The sequence below is a fragment of the Ahaetulla prasina genome, chromosome 7, assembly GCF_028640845.1.
Source record: "Ahaetulla prasina isolate Xishuangbanna chromosome 7, ASM2864084v1, whole genome shotgun sequence".
In the NCBI taxonomy this organism is placed as follows: Eukaryota; Metazoa; Chordata; class Lepidosauria; order Squamata; family Colubridae; genus Ahaetulla; species Ahaetulla prasina.
The window spans coordinates 46,900,732-46,918,677 of NC_080545.1; the positions used below are offsets into that span (position 1 = coordinate 46,900,732).

Genomic DNA, 17,946 nt, shown 5'->3' on the forward strand with positions numbered 1-17,946 from the left:
CTGTCAAGCTGTTTTAGTTGGAAGTGTGTCCAGAAGAGCAATATATGCCATGGCTCCTGCCCTTTGAAACATGCTGGAAGTGGTTGATGGACCAATAGAAGATCCCACCTCTTCCCTTGTGCATCCTGACCTATTCCCCTCCATCTTTTAATTATAATTTGTATTTTTATTAGAAGTATTTATTTTTATGGTTTTATTACTTTTAGTGTTGTAAGCTACCCAGTCACCTTGTGAAGAGATGGGTAGCAAACAAATTTAACAGATCTATTAACCAAACTGCTTAACTGAAATGTTTTCATAAATAAATCTTATTAATCTAAAATACAATAATCCAAACAGAGCCAAAATAGCATTTATTATTTTAGTTAGCACTTAGTATTTAAAATACTAATCCTGATTTGTAATTTTTGCCCTGGTAATCATTTTACCAGATTTTGATAATACTGTACAGTTCCTTCTGTATTATTTTACATATCCTCATGCTTCTATTTTTCCGTTCTAATTTTTAAATTTTATTAACATTCAAATTTAATTACAGAATATCATTAATTTAATGAAAAATCCACTTGTTAACCTTCAGCACTTAGTTTTAGGATTGAAAATTACTGCTGCTCAACTTTGCCAGTAATATTGCAGGTTTAAAATGTACTAAACAGTTTCTTTTCTTATACAATATGTAAATATAAGCAATTTCAGAATAATTATTTTTAATGTGGTCTGTATCACATTAGAAAAATACAGAATGCCAAACCAAGCTTGTACAGTATTTGAAAGGTGCAGAAGCAATGGAAAAATAAAATACTTCATTCTACAATTTCATTTATTGCAATTATATCTCTTTAAGTTCTAGCATTTTCCAGTGACTATGACTGGAAAACACTTTAAGAGAAGACAGTGAGCTCTGGGTTGAAAATTTGAAACCAGATTTTCTGCAGATCCTAAATAAAGAAGTAACAAAAGATAAAGTGCATATAGGAAGAACAAGGAAGGGTCACAGACAAAAAAGAAAGTTGATCAAAACTCCACTGATAATTTTAGTGCACCTTTGTGTAATTTGCATGTTCCCATTCAAATCTATAGAATTCTGATTTTTCATTCCAAAAATGCTTAATAATTTAATTTTCATCATTAAATACTTATTAAAATACTTTTAAAAATAATGACATGTACATATGCTTATTTGAGGAAGCTTGGAACGTATTGTGCTACTGTTGTCTATCTTGCCTTAATAGTCCTCTTACCCTTTGGATCCAGGCTTCAGGCTTGCAAAAGCTTTAGAATTCTTAAGAGAATAGAACGTTTCATTGAGGAAAGAAATAAAATGAGTGTCTCTCTCAGACTTTTTGGATTCAAAAATAACCACAATGGTAAAATGAGGTTCAGGTCGGGTTAAGAAGTATGTGCTCTGAACTTTGTCATCATAGAAATGGACAACCTTTTCCAAAGTATTCAGATCAGAAGCTCTATCAGTCATAATCATGATGACATTAGGCCAGTGCATGACCGGCCTGTCATTGGGCAGCGATACCACTGCTGGATACTGGTCTACACCCTTTGGGGCTTCCCTATAGGACTGGGGGTGATGATAACCATGTCCCTGAAAGCTCTCTGAGCCACGATTGTCAAAGATTAATGAAACATTAACAGCATCGTATTTCCTGATGAAGCTAGAGATTTTCCCAAAATAATCAGGATTAGCTTTTGCAGTCAAAGTTTTCATTTCAGATAGGGTTGTTTGTCGACTAAGTGCCTCATGAAAATAAAAGCTAAATTTGGCAAGGAGAATATTTTTCAGTTTCATTAGCCACAGGAAAAGGTGTGGAGGTTGAACAGCTTTCTGAGACTGCCCACCAAAGAGATGCTTCTTTGTTTCCCGCTGCTTCTCAAAAATCTGTCCCCATGTCTGCAATTTGGTGTGAGCATTGTGCAAGTGGACCAAGGATGGGAGAAACTTCCATTCAGAGATCTGGGCCTGAGCCTTCAGAAGATGCATAAGCACATCAGTTTCTAACTGGAAACTGCCCTCCAGAGGACTAAGGATTGGGTGATGAAATCTAGAAAAGGTGGAAAAATAGTACATAAAAAGTATTAACAAGCCATTTATTGTTTTAGTTAAATAAATAAACTTTAGTTCAATATATACTGTATTTTTCAGACTATAAGATGCTCTGAAGTATAAGAGGCACCTAGCTTTTGGGGAAGGAAAACAAGGGAAAAAAATCTGCCTCTGCCTCTGCCTCTGAGCAATTTGCCTCCTTGCAACAAACAGCAAACCTGATTTAGCACAAGCAGCTGACTGGTGGTTGGATTAGGCTCCTGGAATATCACCTATCAGCTATCGCCACTGCCCGTCGCTGCTGTGGCCAACTGCCATGCCCCCACATTTTCGGCATCCGCGTGCCTGTTTTGGCCCTCCACACGTCCTGTTTTGGGCCCATTCCAGGTGGTGGGAATCGCTGCCGCCGCCTATCCCTACCACCTGGAACAGGCCAAAAAGAGGACACGCGGAGGCCGAAAATGGGTCATGCCGAGGTGGCAATAGGTGGCAGCAGCGATGGGTGGCAATGCCTGATAACATCAGTTATGTACCGTATTTTTCGGTCTATAAGATGCAAAAAGGGGTGGAAATGTCTATGTGTCTTACAGAGCAAATGTTGAAGCCCTGCCCACCCTCTGGCCCCAACCCTTCGGCCTCTGCCTCCCAGCAATTGGCCTCCTTGCAGCAAACAGTTCAGCTTCAGCACAGCCTGATTTAGCACGAGCAGCTGATTGGCAGTTGGATCGGTCTCCTGGAATACCGCCACTACCTGAAATGGGCCAAAAACAGGACGCACAGAGGCCAAAAATGGGACATGCGGAGGCAGCAATGGCCAGTGAGCCCTACAGCCTGGAAGAACTGATCGGTGGTATTCTGGGAGGCCGATCCAACCGCCAATCAGCTGCTCATGATAAATCAGGCTGTGCTGAAGCTGACCAGGCTGTTTGCTGCAAGGAGGCAAATTATAGTCTTATAGTCCAGTGCACGTGCTATATATATTTATATATATATAAACTGAATATGGCCTAAACTCTGTTGATGCTATGAATATATTACATATTTTACAAAAATAGAAACTAAATAATCTTTGTTTTGAAATTTAAAACATGCTTTCATTTTATCAAATGGCTAATCTGGTGAGTCCTAATTAGAGTTTAGAATTAGATAGTAGACAACAGCAGAATTTCTGCACTGTTGGCTAAATTGGAAAGTCCTAAAACATCCTGAAAGCACAGTAAACCACTTTCTTACTGTTGGCAGAACAACTGTGCAAATACAGTTACCAAGAGCTCAACTTGAGAGTATTGTTACCTTTACCGTATTAATAAGAATTTTACAGATTTTCAGTCATTCTGTACAGTGTACACATACTAACCTTGAGCTGTATCTTTTGAGGATGGATTCCAAAACATTTATCAGTTCCTCAGAGTTTATATACTTTTGGGTACTGAGGCTGTACATTTTTTCATAAAAGTCAGCAATTTCCATCCGAGCCTGGACAAAGAAGCAGAGCTGCTCAGAAAGATGAGAAAGTAGTTCTTCAAGGTGAGGAGCTGTTCCTCCCACTGCATTCCGACCAGTTGCTACCACTTTCTTCAGCTCATTATGCAGAGACGTATATATAGTTCGTATAGAATCTTTCCGGCTGAAGAATGATTGCCCACCTATTGTTTGTTGTTAAAGAATAAGGTGTCACTAAAGATATGAATGAAATGATGAATAAGATACAATATTCATGCAAATTTTCTTTTGATTGATACATTCAGGGGGCACACTTTTACAGCTGCTTTCATTATTCCTTAATACCGGTACATATTCATAGTGTAGTTAAAATATTAACTTATGATTTATCAGCATGATCTATCTATTAAAAAACTTTCACATCTCTCAGAATCCAACCTTTGTTTCCACAATATTTAGAACTTTAAAATTAGTTATAATGAAAAACAACTCCTTTCCTGGAGAGTTAATGTGAACAGCCATTGTTAAATGTTGATACTTCACATTGCTACTAAAAGCTCTAGGTGGTTCAGCTTTTTGACCAAGCAGATGAAAGAAACTCTATATAACTATATAGCAGTCACGGTAATGGCTATATCTACCAGAAGACCTGTATATAAAGTGATAAGTCTATTGTAATAACCATAAAGAGAATTAAAGAAGAGAAAGAAAAAGAACCCTTCCATGAAGGTAGAACTATAGGTAGCTGCAGGTTTAGAACTAATTTTAAATTAGAAGTATATATTTTTTTCTTGCACTTTATCCTCTCTTAAATACTAAGACATTTTCATTACTTTCCTCAGAATGTGCCAGTCATTTTATTACTAAGTGATTTTTTTTAATATTTTCTTTTTCCAACTACTACATAGTTTCATTTCTATCTCCAATTTCCTTTCTTCCTTTGATCTGTAACTTTTATTATGTATCTCTAAGTCAGGATAGTTTTTACTATCCTTAGTGCATATTTAGCAACATTACAAATTATATTAATTACCCACATTACATAAAGCAATATAATCCAGAAGAAAGCCTATTGATAATATCAATTTTGAGATTTCAAGAGCTAGTCTTAAAAATATGAATAAAATTTATACTACATTAGCTGGCAAACTGTCCCTACTACATTTATCATATATATATTACACTTATTGTTCACTATATCTCATCTTAAAAAAAAATTAGTTTTCATTTTTGTTCAGCTAAATTTAAAAAAATTCAGGAAGAGCCTTAAAAGAAAATTCAGTCCCAAACATTATCTAGTAGCTTTCTATGTGATATTTTATAAAAGAACAGAGCTTTTAGTTCAAAATGGGCAGCACAGCTCCCCAAGTACTAATCTATGTTACAGCCAGTTAATCAGAAATGGGGGGATCAATTTGTTATCTGCTTCAAGTAAACATTGGTTTCCCTATGTAGTCTGCACATTCTGTCCAAAAGCAACACCTCCACAGTCCCCACCATAAGCAAAAGTATCAAGGACAGTGATACTGATAAGACTCAACCCCAAATATATTCATTTGCTCAAGATGCAGAGGAAGATAAGAGAGCGAGTCATTCTGAAGGGAGCAACGGTGCTTCGGATAAGCTTAGAAATGCCCGAATTTGGAAAACTGAATCTGTTCTGTAAGAAAGGTCGGGATTCAAGCCTCCCCCGCGCTGACTTTTGGCAAGCTCCGAGCGAGGCTCAGCAGATGCGGGAAAGGCTTCTTCCCCAGACCCAGCCCTACGCCGCCCTCTTCCTCTAGCCCTGCCCATGACTCAGGACTCCTTCCCAGGGAAGCGCCCCCAAAGCAGAACGGACAAGGTGGGATGCAGTGCCCAGCAGCAGCCCGAGTTTCGGTACCTAGCTTCTGGCCCAGGAAGGTCATGCTATGGTAGGCTTTTTCAGCCGCCGCCAAATGAGCCAGCCCGGCCAGGAGCGAAAGCCAGCTGCTCCCGGCGTTCTTATTAGCTTCGCGCTCCTTCTCCACATTGTCCTTGGCCTTGTCGTAAGAGAAGATGCCTAAATGAGAGAAAAACGTCTCCAGCACTGCCTGCTCCACCGGGACTGGCGCTCCCACGGGCATCGGCTCCCCCATTCGCCGCCCGCCGCCGCGACGATCGCGGCTGCCTCCGCTCGCCAGCCTTTGAGCCAAGCGAGAGCCGCGGACCCACCGGAACGGCAGTCACGTGAGCCAGAGGCAAGGCCATAACAGGCGTAAGCCCAACCCCTTCCCCTTCAGGAGCCATTCCGGAGAGGCGGTTTTCAAAGGCTCAGCCCCACGTGACTTATGGGGGACGGGAAGGGCGTGGCAACCAGGTGACTGTGGAAGCAACGGAGAAACGACTCAGTTATTGGTTAGGAGGCAGACGTTCCTCCGCGTGTAATTGATTACGGTCTCATCCATTTCAGACAGTAGCGGGAGCCTGCGAGGAAGTACTAATCAACTAATTAAGGTCACACAGCTGAGCTTTACTCGGGGTTAGCACTTTTTAGGGAAACGCTGAAAAAGGCTGCTCAGCGAAGAGCCTTAAAATCAAACACTGATGGACTGTTTCAGTACCTAAGAAACTTTTTCCTGCTGAATAGCTTTTTCCAGCCCTTTCATAATAGATGCTAACCCAAATTTTCACCTCTATGATATTAATTAGTAATACAGGTCTAGTGACCTTAGATGCAAAGGAAAAGTATGAAGTTTGGATAAGACAGATAGATCTTCCCCCCCCTATTTAGAAGAGCCCTGTGGTGGCGCAGTGGTTACAACTCATTCTGCTGACTGCCCGCAGTTCCTCCCAAGGTTGACTCAGCCTTCCATCCTTCTGAGATCGGTAAAATGAGGATCCAGATTAATGGGGGCAATATGCTGACTCTTCGCAAAGCACTGTGAAGTAGTATGCACTAACTGCTAGTGCTATTCAGTTTGGATACATGATTATGCTTACTTTTTGTAAATTCTAGACCTCAGGACATAAAAGCGGGAGGATCTATTTCCAGAACAAGCAGGTCCAGAACTGAAAGAAGAGTATACCTGAAAGAAAAGTGATATCAACAGCTTTTTTCCCCTCTGGGCTATATCTGATCTGCTTTCAGTGTGTAAATGTGCTATTTTTAGAATACAATTGGAATGCTGCAATGGATTTTCCCAATGAAGAGGGTCAATTACATGACCTGTGATGTATTTTCCAAGTCTTTTGATTTTTGTTATTGAGGCACATTTAATTCTAAAGAAGGTAGTGTAGCACCCAACCCTCCTAGAAGAATGAAGTATTTTAGGAAATATTAAAAAGGCAAGATAAAATATTTCCCCTAAGAGAAATAAAAATCTTAAAAGGAAACAAAACCCCAACTCCCTGCCCCCAGCAGATATTTTGGTGCACATTAAGACAGACTTGGGCCAGCTTATCTACAAGACAAAAGACCTCCAGCTCCAGGGTAATGGGATGAAGACATTACCCCCTCAGGACATAATAGGATTAGCCCTCTACCTATCTAGCAGCAGGAGTCACTGCATTTCAAAATTTCCTAAGGACCAGCATCACCCAGCAAGGTTCAACCAAACTTATCTCAGACAACCTCATCTATGACTCCTGCATAGCCCCATGGGAATCTGACAACAGCCAACAGAATATTAAAGGACATGTTCTTACACAGGAACAGGAAGCTCAAATACAAAGCCCAAAGAAGGTATAAAAACCACCCACTCTCAACTCCATTTTGTCAGCTCCCCAGATCCACAAACCCATGTGGTTCTGCTTCATTAAACCATCTTTCCAATCAGGCTCCATATTTCCAGTGTCTTTCTCCCCACTTGGAACTGAACCAGATGGATATTTCTTCCAACAGTAGTACTATTTTTGAGAAAATGTATTGTTCAACTGAACGTTGTTTTCTGCATCTTTACTTAGCATGTTGCCAGACCGAAATTAAGTTTTGCTTTTATAAAGTTGAAATTGCTTATGAAAATTGAAGTAAATAAGCATACTCTGTGAACATTTATGCAAGATCTAAAATTCTTATCACCTCAGCCTTCTGCATAATTAGGGTATAGTAGAGCAGGGGCCAGACTATACCATTCCAAGGTGATATTTCAGAATATTGAATTTGTAATGCATTTTATTTGCAAAACCACCTCTACTCGATTATATCCACTTGTCCCATCATGTATGACTTGAGAAACATGCTATGGATTTTGTCAATTAATTCATCGGGCAAATGCCAGGAAGAGAGCCTTTTGCGTCATGGCATCTGCTTTGTGGAACATAATTCAGATTGGCCTTGAACCTGTTGGTCTTTGCAAAAGCTGGAAGGATTGGAGTCAGAGCCTGTAAAGCTACTGTGTTGATATTTGTCTTGGTTGCTAATTAATGCTTATTGTTAAATGTTTTAAATGTTTAAAACTGTTGCCATTCAGAGTCTCACTGATGAGATGAGGAGCCATATAAATAAGAGTAGAATAAATATGGTTTAAAACACAATCAAATGTTCAAAAAACTTTATTGATACATGGAAGATATCAATCAAGCCTACATTTAGAAGAATGTATTTGGTCTCTTGGTAGTGAAGCGTGGCTTATGCTGACGGCGCAACACTCTGTGTGGCAGAGGGAATTTAATTTTAGAATCCTGTAGAAAGAGATTAAATTTCATTAGAAGCCCAAATAAAATTTCATCAGTTTGGGTTTTTCAGAAAAAAAATTCAGAAAAATTTAAGAATGACACTTTCTAGTGAAAGAACATATATTTCTAATATTAGTAAAGGTAAAGGTTCCTCTCGCAGATATGTGCTAGTCGTTCCTGACTCTAGGGGGCAGTGCTCATCTCCGTTTCAAAGCCGAAGAGCCAGCGCTGTCTGAAGACATCTCCGCAGTCATGTGGCCAGCATGACTAAACGCCAAAAGCGCAAGGAACGCTGTAACCTTCCCACCAAAGGTGGCCCTTCTTTTTCTACTTGCATTTTTTACGTGTTTTCAAACTGCTAGATTGGCAGAAGCTGAGTAATGGGAGCTCACCCCGTTACGCGGCATTAGGGATTTGAACTGCTGAACTGCCGACTTTTTGATCAACAAGCTCAGCGTCTAAGTCACCGCATCCCTCTGATGTTAGTACCAAGTGATTATTTATTCTATGCAAAATAAAGGATGGATTTCTTAGAGCATAATTATAAAATATTTTTTTTAAAAACAAGGCAAGTGATTATATACTTTTTAAAACACGTATAATGCTAAACAGGATCATTTTGGAAAATTGTTTTTTTTTAAATATTACATATTAGAACTCTGGCATATTAGTATTTTTAGTATTATGTGTTTGTTAGCTTAATATATCATTTTCTCTAGAAGATCAAATTGGTGCACAAAGTATTCTTCAGTTTTCCAACAAACCTACAGTCATTTGAGCTGAAAGATGTGACCCAATTATTCTGTAGTTATCTGAACAGTCTGTGACTCCAAATTAATGGAGGAACTTCAATATATATATGTGTGTGTGTTCAATCTTCTAATAGTCATTGACCAGAATTATAAAGTTTCATAGAAAGTAGAAAAACTTCCAAATTGTACAGTTTGAGAACCCACACTTAAAATTTGTTTTACTTACATGGAACTGTTTGACAGCAGGTCTGCGGCATTTGCTAGCAGCAATCTCTTCAACCTTCATGATCTGAATAGAATGAGCACGGGCTCTATGACGTGCTCCCATATCACGATCTGCAATTCATCAGTTGAATTATACATTTTAGCAAAACAATTAGCTCTGATTTAAATACTCTTATACTAATCTCCATATAATAATAGTTATTTGTTGTAGAATCTTCAATTTCACTTTCAAAAACACTTCAGCTCTTGAAAGGCGACAAGAAACTTTTAATATCTGCACACATGACAAGAACATTTTATTATAAACAATGCTCTTTGGGTTTGCATGCAGTTAAAAAATTTCAAAACTAGTAATTTATGGCTCTGCCATATAAGCTGAGCAAGCTTAATTAGAGGAGAATCAACAGGTTCTAGAAACAAAAAGTGTAATAACTACATTCAATATTTGTATCCAAGAATATGTTTAGAATTTTTTTAATGAATTAATGTATGGCATGTTATTTATACTTTTTAAAATCAGATGGACTTGAATTTCAGGTTTAAGGGAAGCTAAATATGCAAAAAACATTTATATAGGAATTCAATTTGTTGAATTTATTTAGAAAAGCTTAAATTATGTTGTGATATAATCCTTGATCCCTCTACCTTAAGTTAGCCAAATTTAACTTCCAAGGAAATGTATGGATCTCCAAACTTTTGAGTTTAGTTTTACAAACTAATTGTAAAATATATTTACAAATATTAAAATTATATTAAATTAATCATATTGTTATTCTATAAAATACTATACACTGCTAGAAAGAAACCTATTAAAAAACTGTAATAGGGAAACTGGGGCAAGGGGGATAAACAAACAAATGTAGGAATTTATTTTTAAAGATAACCAAAAATAAAACTAAACAGACAGAGAAATCAAACTATTCAAATTATGTAACTTCCTTTAATGTTAACATTAACTTTTAAGCAATAAATTAAACCTAGACCACAAATAATGATATGATCAATTCTTGCCTCTCTTTGTGAACAAAGCTAATTTGAAAGCAGACAGTTGACCAATTTTTATTAAAACAAGTTTTAACTTCTGGAACACAAGTAGCTTCCAAGAATATATCACTTTTTGCAGCAAATCCAACACCAATCTACCCAAAGTTCCTCAGATTAAAAGATTCCCAGTTTTAAGGATATTTAACGAAACACTGACATCTGTCCAAGAATGTGGTTCAACATTAACATAAAACTGAGAAGGAATTACAAGGGGACATGTCTATTTCATGTTTCTTCAAAATTATTACATATCCAGCATAGAAGGGGAGCCTTTTTAAAGCATCCTTTGACTAACTCAACTAGCTCAAACAAAGAGTTTTTTCTGAACTGAATGTATGTTTAGGATATTAGAAATGTATCTAATATTAAAGTTTGAAGCTACTGATTGAATAAGACAGCATACTCCACGTAGCTATACCAAAGTTCTTGCCTATTGTCCAAATTAATTTTTGAATTTTTTTTACTTTAACAATAATTGTCTAATACCAATAAAGGCCTTCTAGGACACACTCAAATGGTCTTGAGTTGATTGACAATTTGGATTTGAAATAAATGTCAGGTAGCTTAGTTAATAGTCAAACTAAGGTTGCACTGTATAACATAGCGGTCATAGCTAATCGTAATATGAGATTGAGTCTACCAAGTTGCAATATATAACACATTTCAACCATTAAATTTTAACATTCAGTACAGGTAGTCCTTGTCTTACAAGTCCATTAGTGATTGTTCGAAGTTACATCAGCAATGAAAAGTGATTGACTATATTTCACATGACCATTGCAGCATCCCCATGATCATGTGATCAAAATTCAGACATTTGGCAACTGACTTATATTTATGACGACTGCAGTGTTTCGGGGTCATGTGATCATTTTTGTGACTTTCTGACAAGCAAAGTCAATGGGAAACCAGATTCACTTAGCAACCATGTTACTAACTTAACTGAAGTGATTCACTTAACTGGAAAGAAGTTGTAAAATGGGGCAAATTCCACTTGGCAATTGTCTCACTCAGCAACATAAATTTTGGGCCCTATTGTGGTCGTAAGTCAAGGATTACCTATATTACCATTTGACAGACAGCTTGATGTAGTGGTTAAAGCATTAAGCTAAAGAACAGAAATCCCATGAAAATCAACTGGGTGATCTCGGGCCAGTCATTCTTTCTCAACCCTAGGAAAGTGACAATGGCAACCCAATTCTCAAACCTTTCCAGGAAAACTGCTGGGATTTGTCCAGGCAGTTGTTGAGAGTCAAAACTGATTTAAAGGCACCCAAAACAACCCCATTATTTACTATCTTCTCAGTAAAGACACAGAATACATTAGCTAGTAGTCAAAGTAACAGGAACATGATTGTAAAACCAAGACTGAGGAATACCAATTCTGCAACACTTATTTTCTTTTATGAGTGATATCTTAAGATGATTTAATACTGAATGGCCTCTACTTACAGCACTGTGTAACAGCTCCAGCAGTTGTTAAATCCCTGTACTCCCTGTACATATTGTGAGTTCCACTACGAGAATCGTAGCGCAGCCAGATACCAAAATTTTTCACCTTCAGAGGAGACTTCTCAAACACCTAACAGTATAAAAATACCCATATTAAAACAAAAGAAAACAAATCAGTGTTGTTTTAATTAGCATGTCAAGTCTACAATGAATTAATTAGAACAAACATCCTAAAGCTGTCATCCAATTTCCACAGAATACATTAGATTTTCTCTGAATCTGACTAGACAGGGTAAAAAAACATACCCAAGATTACCATGAATCTAATCCTGAAACAAACTGAAATCTTTATGCAAAGGTCAGTAGCATTGTACTATGATTCTTTGACCCACCTGAAGTGCTTTGAATTCAGCAGACACAAAATTGGTTCTATTTATTACTATTTCACCTATTTCATGGTTTGCTGTTGAGGACAGATTTATCTCTATAAACATATTCATTGATCTATGGAAGCCCACCTCAGATTAATTCTTCATTAGCATAGGCACCACATAGAATCAACCTGTAGCTCTCAAGAGGCCAGGACTGGTTTGCTTCTCTAACGGTCTATCAAAAGGAGTCATCAACTAGGTGCCTCCACATGCTGGACATAAAATTGATGGACATTGAAAGTAAGGTAATAACTACCTTACTTTGCAAGAGAAAATTTGCAATGGATTGTGCAAAGTTTAACCTTTTTCCTCTCTTTGCCAAATTCATTGAAAGAAATTTAAAAAGGGCACTTTTTTGGGGGAAAAATTCCATACTGTTTCTAATTTTAAAAGAATTTTGTAACTTCTATCTCATCTCCAGGGCACAAAAACACTTATTATTTTTTATGTTTATCTTCAACAAATAGGTCATTCATTTTATCAACAGTCATGAAATGAAATAGGGTAAAGCAATTTAAGAATTTTATACGTCATGATGGGACCAGTAATGGAAATTTTAAGACAAACTTTTTGAGAAAACCATTTTAATCAAATGAGTATAGGTACTTATAAGTATTAGGGATAAGCAGTATTAGAAAATATGTTCAATATTTAAATCTATTCCACTTCCTATTACAATACCTGTCCACAGTATACGATTTCCCCAGAAGATTTTTTCATCTTCTTCAGCTGTGAGACAAAATACCAGAAACGGGACTTTGCAACAACATGGTTAGGAGCAAAGATACGCATCCGATAGAGAGGTGGTGTTGGACATTTGGGAGTAGGAAGGCATCTCCCAACAACTTTATACTCCCTCAGCTTAAAAGAAAGAAGAGAAATAAATATTAATAAAATCCATTCTAGTTTTAGATTCAAACTTGATCAGTAGATGCACTTATTGTAACATAAAGGTGTTATTTAGGTGCTTTACTAAATCAAAGAAAGCCCATGCTTCCCCAATGTAAATTAAGCATAAAGATTTTCAAAAATAATAATTACAGACGTAGACTATTATCTATTTGAAACCTCCTCGAGGAGTTCAGTCTTGGAAACCGATACGAGGATTAGAGCGAAAAGAACCTAAGAATGACATGAGTAAGACGGCTACAACTGCATTTTCCTCTCAACTAATCTCGTTCTACTATATTGCATCCTAGGTTCGGGAAAGATGTTGCGAGTTGAATCCGCCGACTTGAGCAGCCGATCCGGACCCACGCTACAGGAACTAGCGCAGGGGAGACGGCCATATTGGGTGCTCACTCGTGGCAGAGGAAAAAGACGACTGCAAGAAGGTTCCCGAACGGAGATTTCTTTCTACCCTTTTTGGCCTCGCTCGCATTCCATCGGCCACGCAGCAGCAGAGGTCTCCCCGCACGGGACCCCCTGCAAGGCCGCACGCGCAGCACTCACCGTGCCCGACGCCTTCATGGTGTCGCCTCTCTCGCGGCCGCCCAGAAAAGGAAGTTTCGCAGGCGCAGCACACCCACGTGACCACTGCCGAGGCGAAGTACCGCCTTGCTACCGACTATTGGACGTTCTTATTGGATATAGGAAATGTCTGTCTTAAAAAGCCCGGCTTCACCATCTTCTAAACGCCCAAATGCGACTTTTAGGCGGCGACTTAAAGCTTTAATTCGTCTCTGATCGATTTGGGCGGCCGTGGTTTTTTTCCCCATGGTTAATGAACCGCTTTGGTGACTTCTGAAGACCGACAATGCTATTATTTGTTTTCGCTGGTTTGCTTGCTGTTTGCTATACTGTTGTTTAAACAGCTAAAAGAGCTTATTCCTAGATAATATGAACTCTATGATTTGCTTAATTAATGTACAGGATTTCTGAACATGCCACAGTTAAGTAGGTGATTGGAGCAGGCGAAAGTCCGCTTCGCCTGGGTCTCTGCGCTGGTGCAGACCGTCGGTCGGGGAAAACGGAGGCAACGGTGGGTTCGCTACAAGCCGTGAAAAGATTGGAAGCGGCTAGGCAGGGTAACCTGAATTCCAGCAAGCCGCTGTGGAAGTGAAGGCTTGGTTATGCGAAGGGTCACTAATGGCAGCTCCCTAGGCTAAGACGCTGAGCTTGTCAATCAGAAAGGTCCGTGGTTCGAATCCCAGTCCCAGGTCTCCTGCGTGCGTGACCTCCAAGGTCCCTTCCAAATCTGTTACTGTTACTTCCAGACAGACAGCGTGGTGCAACCGCAAAATTCACTGGACGACTCGGGGCGAATTACTCTTGCTCTGCTAGCCTAATCACGGTGTTTTGGGGAAATATTGGAGGGAACACGATGCTTCTCAAAGGTCTTGAAGGAAAGATAGTATATCAATGTAAGAAATGTATAAGTAATTCGGAAACGTTTGCATAGCTTTACCTCTCCTTTTGAACGAATCCCAGTGACGCTTAAAGGTAACTATATTTATAACTAGAATACTGTTTCTAATTAAAAAAATCTGCATTACAGCCTTTTCCAGAGAGCTAGGTCTTTGCATAATACATCTAAAGTAGGATAATAATTTAAACTGGGTCATTTGTGCTTTGATTAAGAATGGGTTGATGTGTTCAGTGATCCGTTTGTTTTCTTGGCTGTCCATGGTATTCTAGGAAGTCTTCTCCAACACCAGAAGAGTTTTGGTAGGCTTCCTATCCAGCTTTTTCAAAATCCAACTTTCCCTATAGACTGGATAATGTTACCAGTTGTTGGCTCTAGTTATGTCACAGAAAATGAAGAATCCTATGAGAAAATGCAAATATGCTACATCCAGCAGGAATCTATCTCCACTTCATCAATAACTAGCCTAATTAAATGGGTTCTAAATTTAAATGTAATTTGAGTATAATTATGATAATATATATAGAGAACGTAATCTCCCACCTGACAGAGATCTTTGGACTTGTAATTATAATTTAGTCAATATTAAAATATACCAAGAGTTAACTGCATTCCTGATTACACCGAACCACTTGTCCACTCACTTTTGGCGAATGTATTTTATTTAATGGATTTGGAAATCCTAATCCAGCTGAGTGTGATGGGGTGCATTTTGCCCAGTCTAGTGTGTGTGTGTGTGTAGAGAGAGAAAGAATGAGATTTATTTATTTATTTATTTTGTCACAACAATATATGTAGGAATCATACAAAAGATTATATTGTATATAAACATATATGAGTAAATATAAGGAGGTATAAGCATATATATAGAAAGAAGAAAAGAAAAACAATAGGACAGGAACGGTAGGCACATTTGTGCGCTTATGCACGCCCCTTATGGTCCTCTTAGGAATGGGGTGAGGTCAATAGTAGAAAGTTTTTGGATAAAACTTTTAGGATTGTGGGAAGAGACAACAGAGTCAGGTAAAGTATTCCAAGCACTGATGATTCTGTTACAGAAGTCATATTTTCTGCAATCTAGATTAAAGCGGTTGACATTAAGTTTAAATCTATTAGTTGCTCTAGTATTATTGCAATTAAAGCTGAAGTAGTCTTTAACAGGAAGGACATTACAATAGATGATTCTGTGAGTTAAGCTTAGGTCTTGTCGAAGGCGACGGAGTTCCAAGTTTTCTAAGCCTAGGATTTCAAGTCTGGTGGGATAGGGTATTCTATTGTTTTCAGAGGAATGGAGAACTCTTCTTGTAAAATATTTCTGGACACGTTCAATTGTATTGATGTCAGAGATGTGGTGAGGGTTCCAAACAGGCGAGCTGTATTCTAGAATTGGTCTAGCAAATGTTTTATATGCTCTGGTTAGTAGTGTGGTGTTTTGGAAAAGAAGCTACATAAAATTAGGTTTACAACTCTTAGAGCTTTTTTGCTATGTAGTTGCAGTGGGCTTTGGCACTTAGATCATTTGACATGAAAACTCCAAGGTCTTTAACGGGATGGGGTCGTCTGTAAGATAATGTCCATCTAGTATGTACTTAGTTTTGGGTTCTTTTTCCTATATGTAAGACTGAGCATTTGCTGGTTGAAATTTGAGCTGCCAATTTTAGACCAAGCGTTAGATGATCAAGGTCGTTTTGAATGATAGAAGTATTGTCTGTGATGTTAAATAGTTTGACATCATCAGCAAAGAGAACACAATTACTTGAGATATGGTCACAAAGATCATTAATGTATAGTATAAAGAGTGTTGGTCCAAGAACGCTGCCTTGAGGAACGCCACTCTTGACAGGAACAGGATTTGATAAAGCATTGCCAATTTTGACCACTTGTTGTCTGTTAGACAGAAAAGCAGATATCCATTTGTGGAGGGGTCCTGAGATGCCATAGGATATTAGTTTTAGGAGAAGTTTATCGTGTACTACTGAGTCAAAAGCTTTGCAGAAGTCTATGTAGATTGCATCTATTGATTTGCCTTGATCAAGATTTGAAGTCCATATGTTTTTGCAGTGGAGAAGTTGTAAGTTACATGATAATTTTTTCCTGAAACCAAATTGTTTGTTGGAGAGTAGGTTGTTTGTTTCTAAGTGTGAGGTAATGGATTGGTTGATGATAGATTCTATGACTTTGCAGGTGACGCAGCAAAGGGAGATCGGTCTATAGTTTTCGACTAAGCTAGGGTCTCCTTTTTTGAAGATAGGGATGACTGTGGCTAGTGACCAAAGTTTGGGAAGAGAACTGGTAGTGAAAGCTTTATCAAAGATAATACTTAGGGGTTCTGCTATATTAATGGAAAGTTTTTTTAAGAAGTATGCACACAGTCCATCGGGTCCAATAGATAGCGATGGTTTTAAGTTGTGAAGAGCTTTTCCAACGTTGTCTTCTGTGAAATCTATATGAGTTAAATCATCATAATCATTGCTGGTACGTTTGTGGAATGTCGGATATGTGTTATCGGAGTTAACAAAAACTGAGCCAAAGAAAATGTTGAAGAGGTTTGCTTTAACTGTTTCGTCATTGCATTCTTTGTTGTTAGAATCTTTTAGTGGTGGGATGGATCTAGAGTCTTTAAGTTTATTGTTAACAAAATTATAAAAGGCACGATTGGAATTTGTGCGCAGAAGATTCTCTTCTTGTTTGGTGTGGTAATTTGTGCATTCAGTTTTTATTTGGTTGCATATGTTTCTGTAGCTGTTTTTGAAATTTGTAACATAGCCTTTTTTGTTTCTTTTCCAGAGGGATTTTTTTTTGATTGAAGCTTTTTTATTGATATGGGTAGTTTGTTTTTCTTGATCATGATAGTCATTTGTGGTACATATAGTTTAATGACTCTATTGATTTCAAGTAGGAAGACTCTATAGTGGTCTTCAGCGGTTATGCAGGTTGCAAACAAATTTTGCCAGTCCAGAAATGAAAGATCGTTGTTTATAAGGTTGTTTATAAGGTCACATCTTTAGTTCTGTGCTTCATTTTTGTTCATTTCTGATATTTATATAGGAAAAGGTCTGTATACACTAGCATTTGCCCCTTTGGGGGCATTTTTGTGCAAATAAGGAATTGGGAATAAACACAATTAGCCTATGCTTTCTCTTAGGTGATAGATGGATGCGGCTGACTCCTGATCTGTTAATATGGAATTAACGAAGCAGGAGTATATCTGCAGAAATATATCTTATCATACTTAGAAGTACTATAAGCTTCTTTACTGAAGATTTGTCCCAGCCTCGTATTGCTTTATTTTCCGACTAAAACTCCAGGTACGAATTTGTTTTACATTAGTTTTAGGTTACAATTGTACATACACTATATTGGAAGTGAAACCCCATGGAAATAATCTGATAGGTTAACGGTTGCATTGATTCAGTACTTTCTTCCAGGAAAGTTTACGTGGACGTTGCATTTAAAGACTTGAAGCCAATTAAATGAGCGCTTTACACAACTACAATTCCCAGCATCCCTTTAGACAAGGCATGATATTTAAATAGAAGTTAT

At 38.0% G+C, this 17,946-nt stretch overlaps 2 protein-coding genes and 1 non-coding gene across 3 annotated transcripts; all 3 read right to left on the minus strand.

The window, feature by feature from the left end:
• Window positions 1-336: 336 nt before the first annotated feature.
• Window positions 337-7,874, minus strand: KICS2 (KICSTOR subunit 2). The gene is made up of 3 exons (XM_058191206.1): window positions 5,382-7,874; window positions 3,414-3,702; window positions 337-2,054 (listed from the first exon to the last, which is right to left on the minus strand). The coding sequence occupies exons 1-3, from the start codon at window positions 5,614-5,616 to the stop codon at window positions 1,238-1,240; spliced, it is 1,341 nt and encodes a 446-aa protein (XP_058047189.1). The 5' UTR covers window positions 5,617-7,874; the 3' UTR covers window positions 337-1,237.
• A 121-nt stretch (window positions 7,875-7,995) lies between these two features.
• On the minus strand, window positions 7,996-13,624 carry RPL18A (ribosomal protein L18a). Its single transcript, XM_058191207.1, has 5 exons — window positions 13,491-13,624; window positions 12,720-12,899; window positions 11,608-11,737; window positions 9,113-9,222; window positions 7,996-8,140 (listed from the first exon to the last, which is right to left on the minus strand). Exons 1-5 carry the CDS (start codon window positions 13,506-13,508, stop codon window positions 8,048-8,050), a joined length of 531 nt encoding a protein of 176 aa, XP_058047190.1. The 5' UTR covers window positions 13,509-13,624; the 3' UTR covers window positions 7,996-8,047.
• On the minus strand, window positions 9,315-9,443 carry LOC131202730 (small nucleolar RNA SNORA68). The gene has a single exon (XR_009156211.1). It is a non-coding gene; the product is annotated as a small nucleolar RNA SNORA68 (small nucleolar RNA).
• Window positions 13,625-17,946: the final 4,322 nt, after the last annotated feature.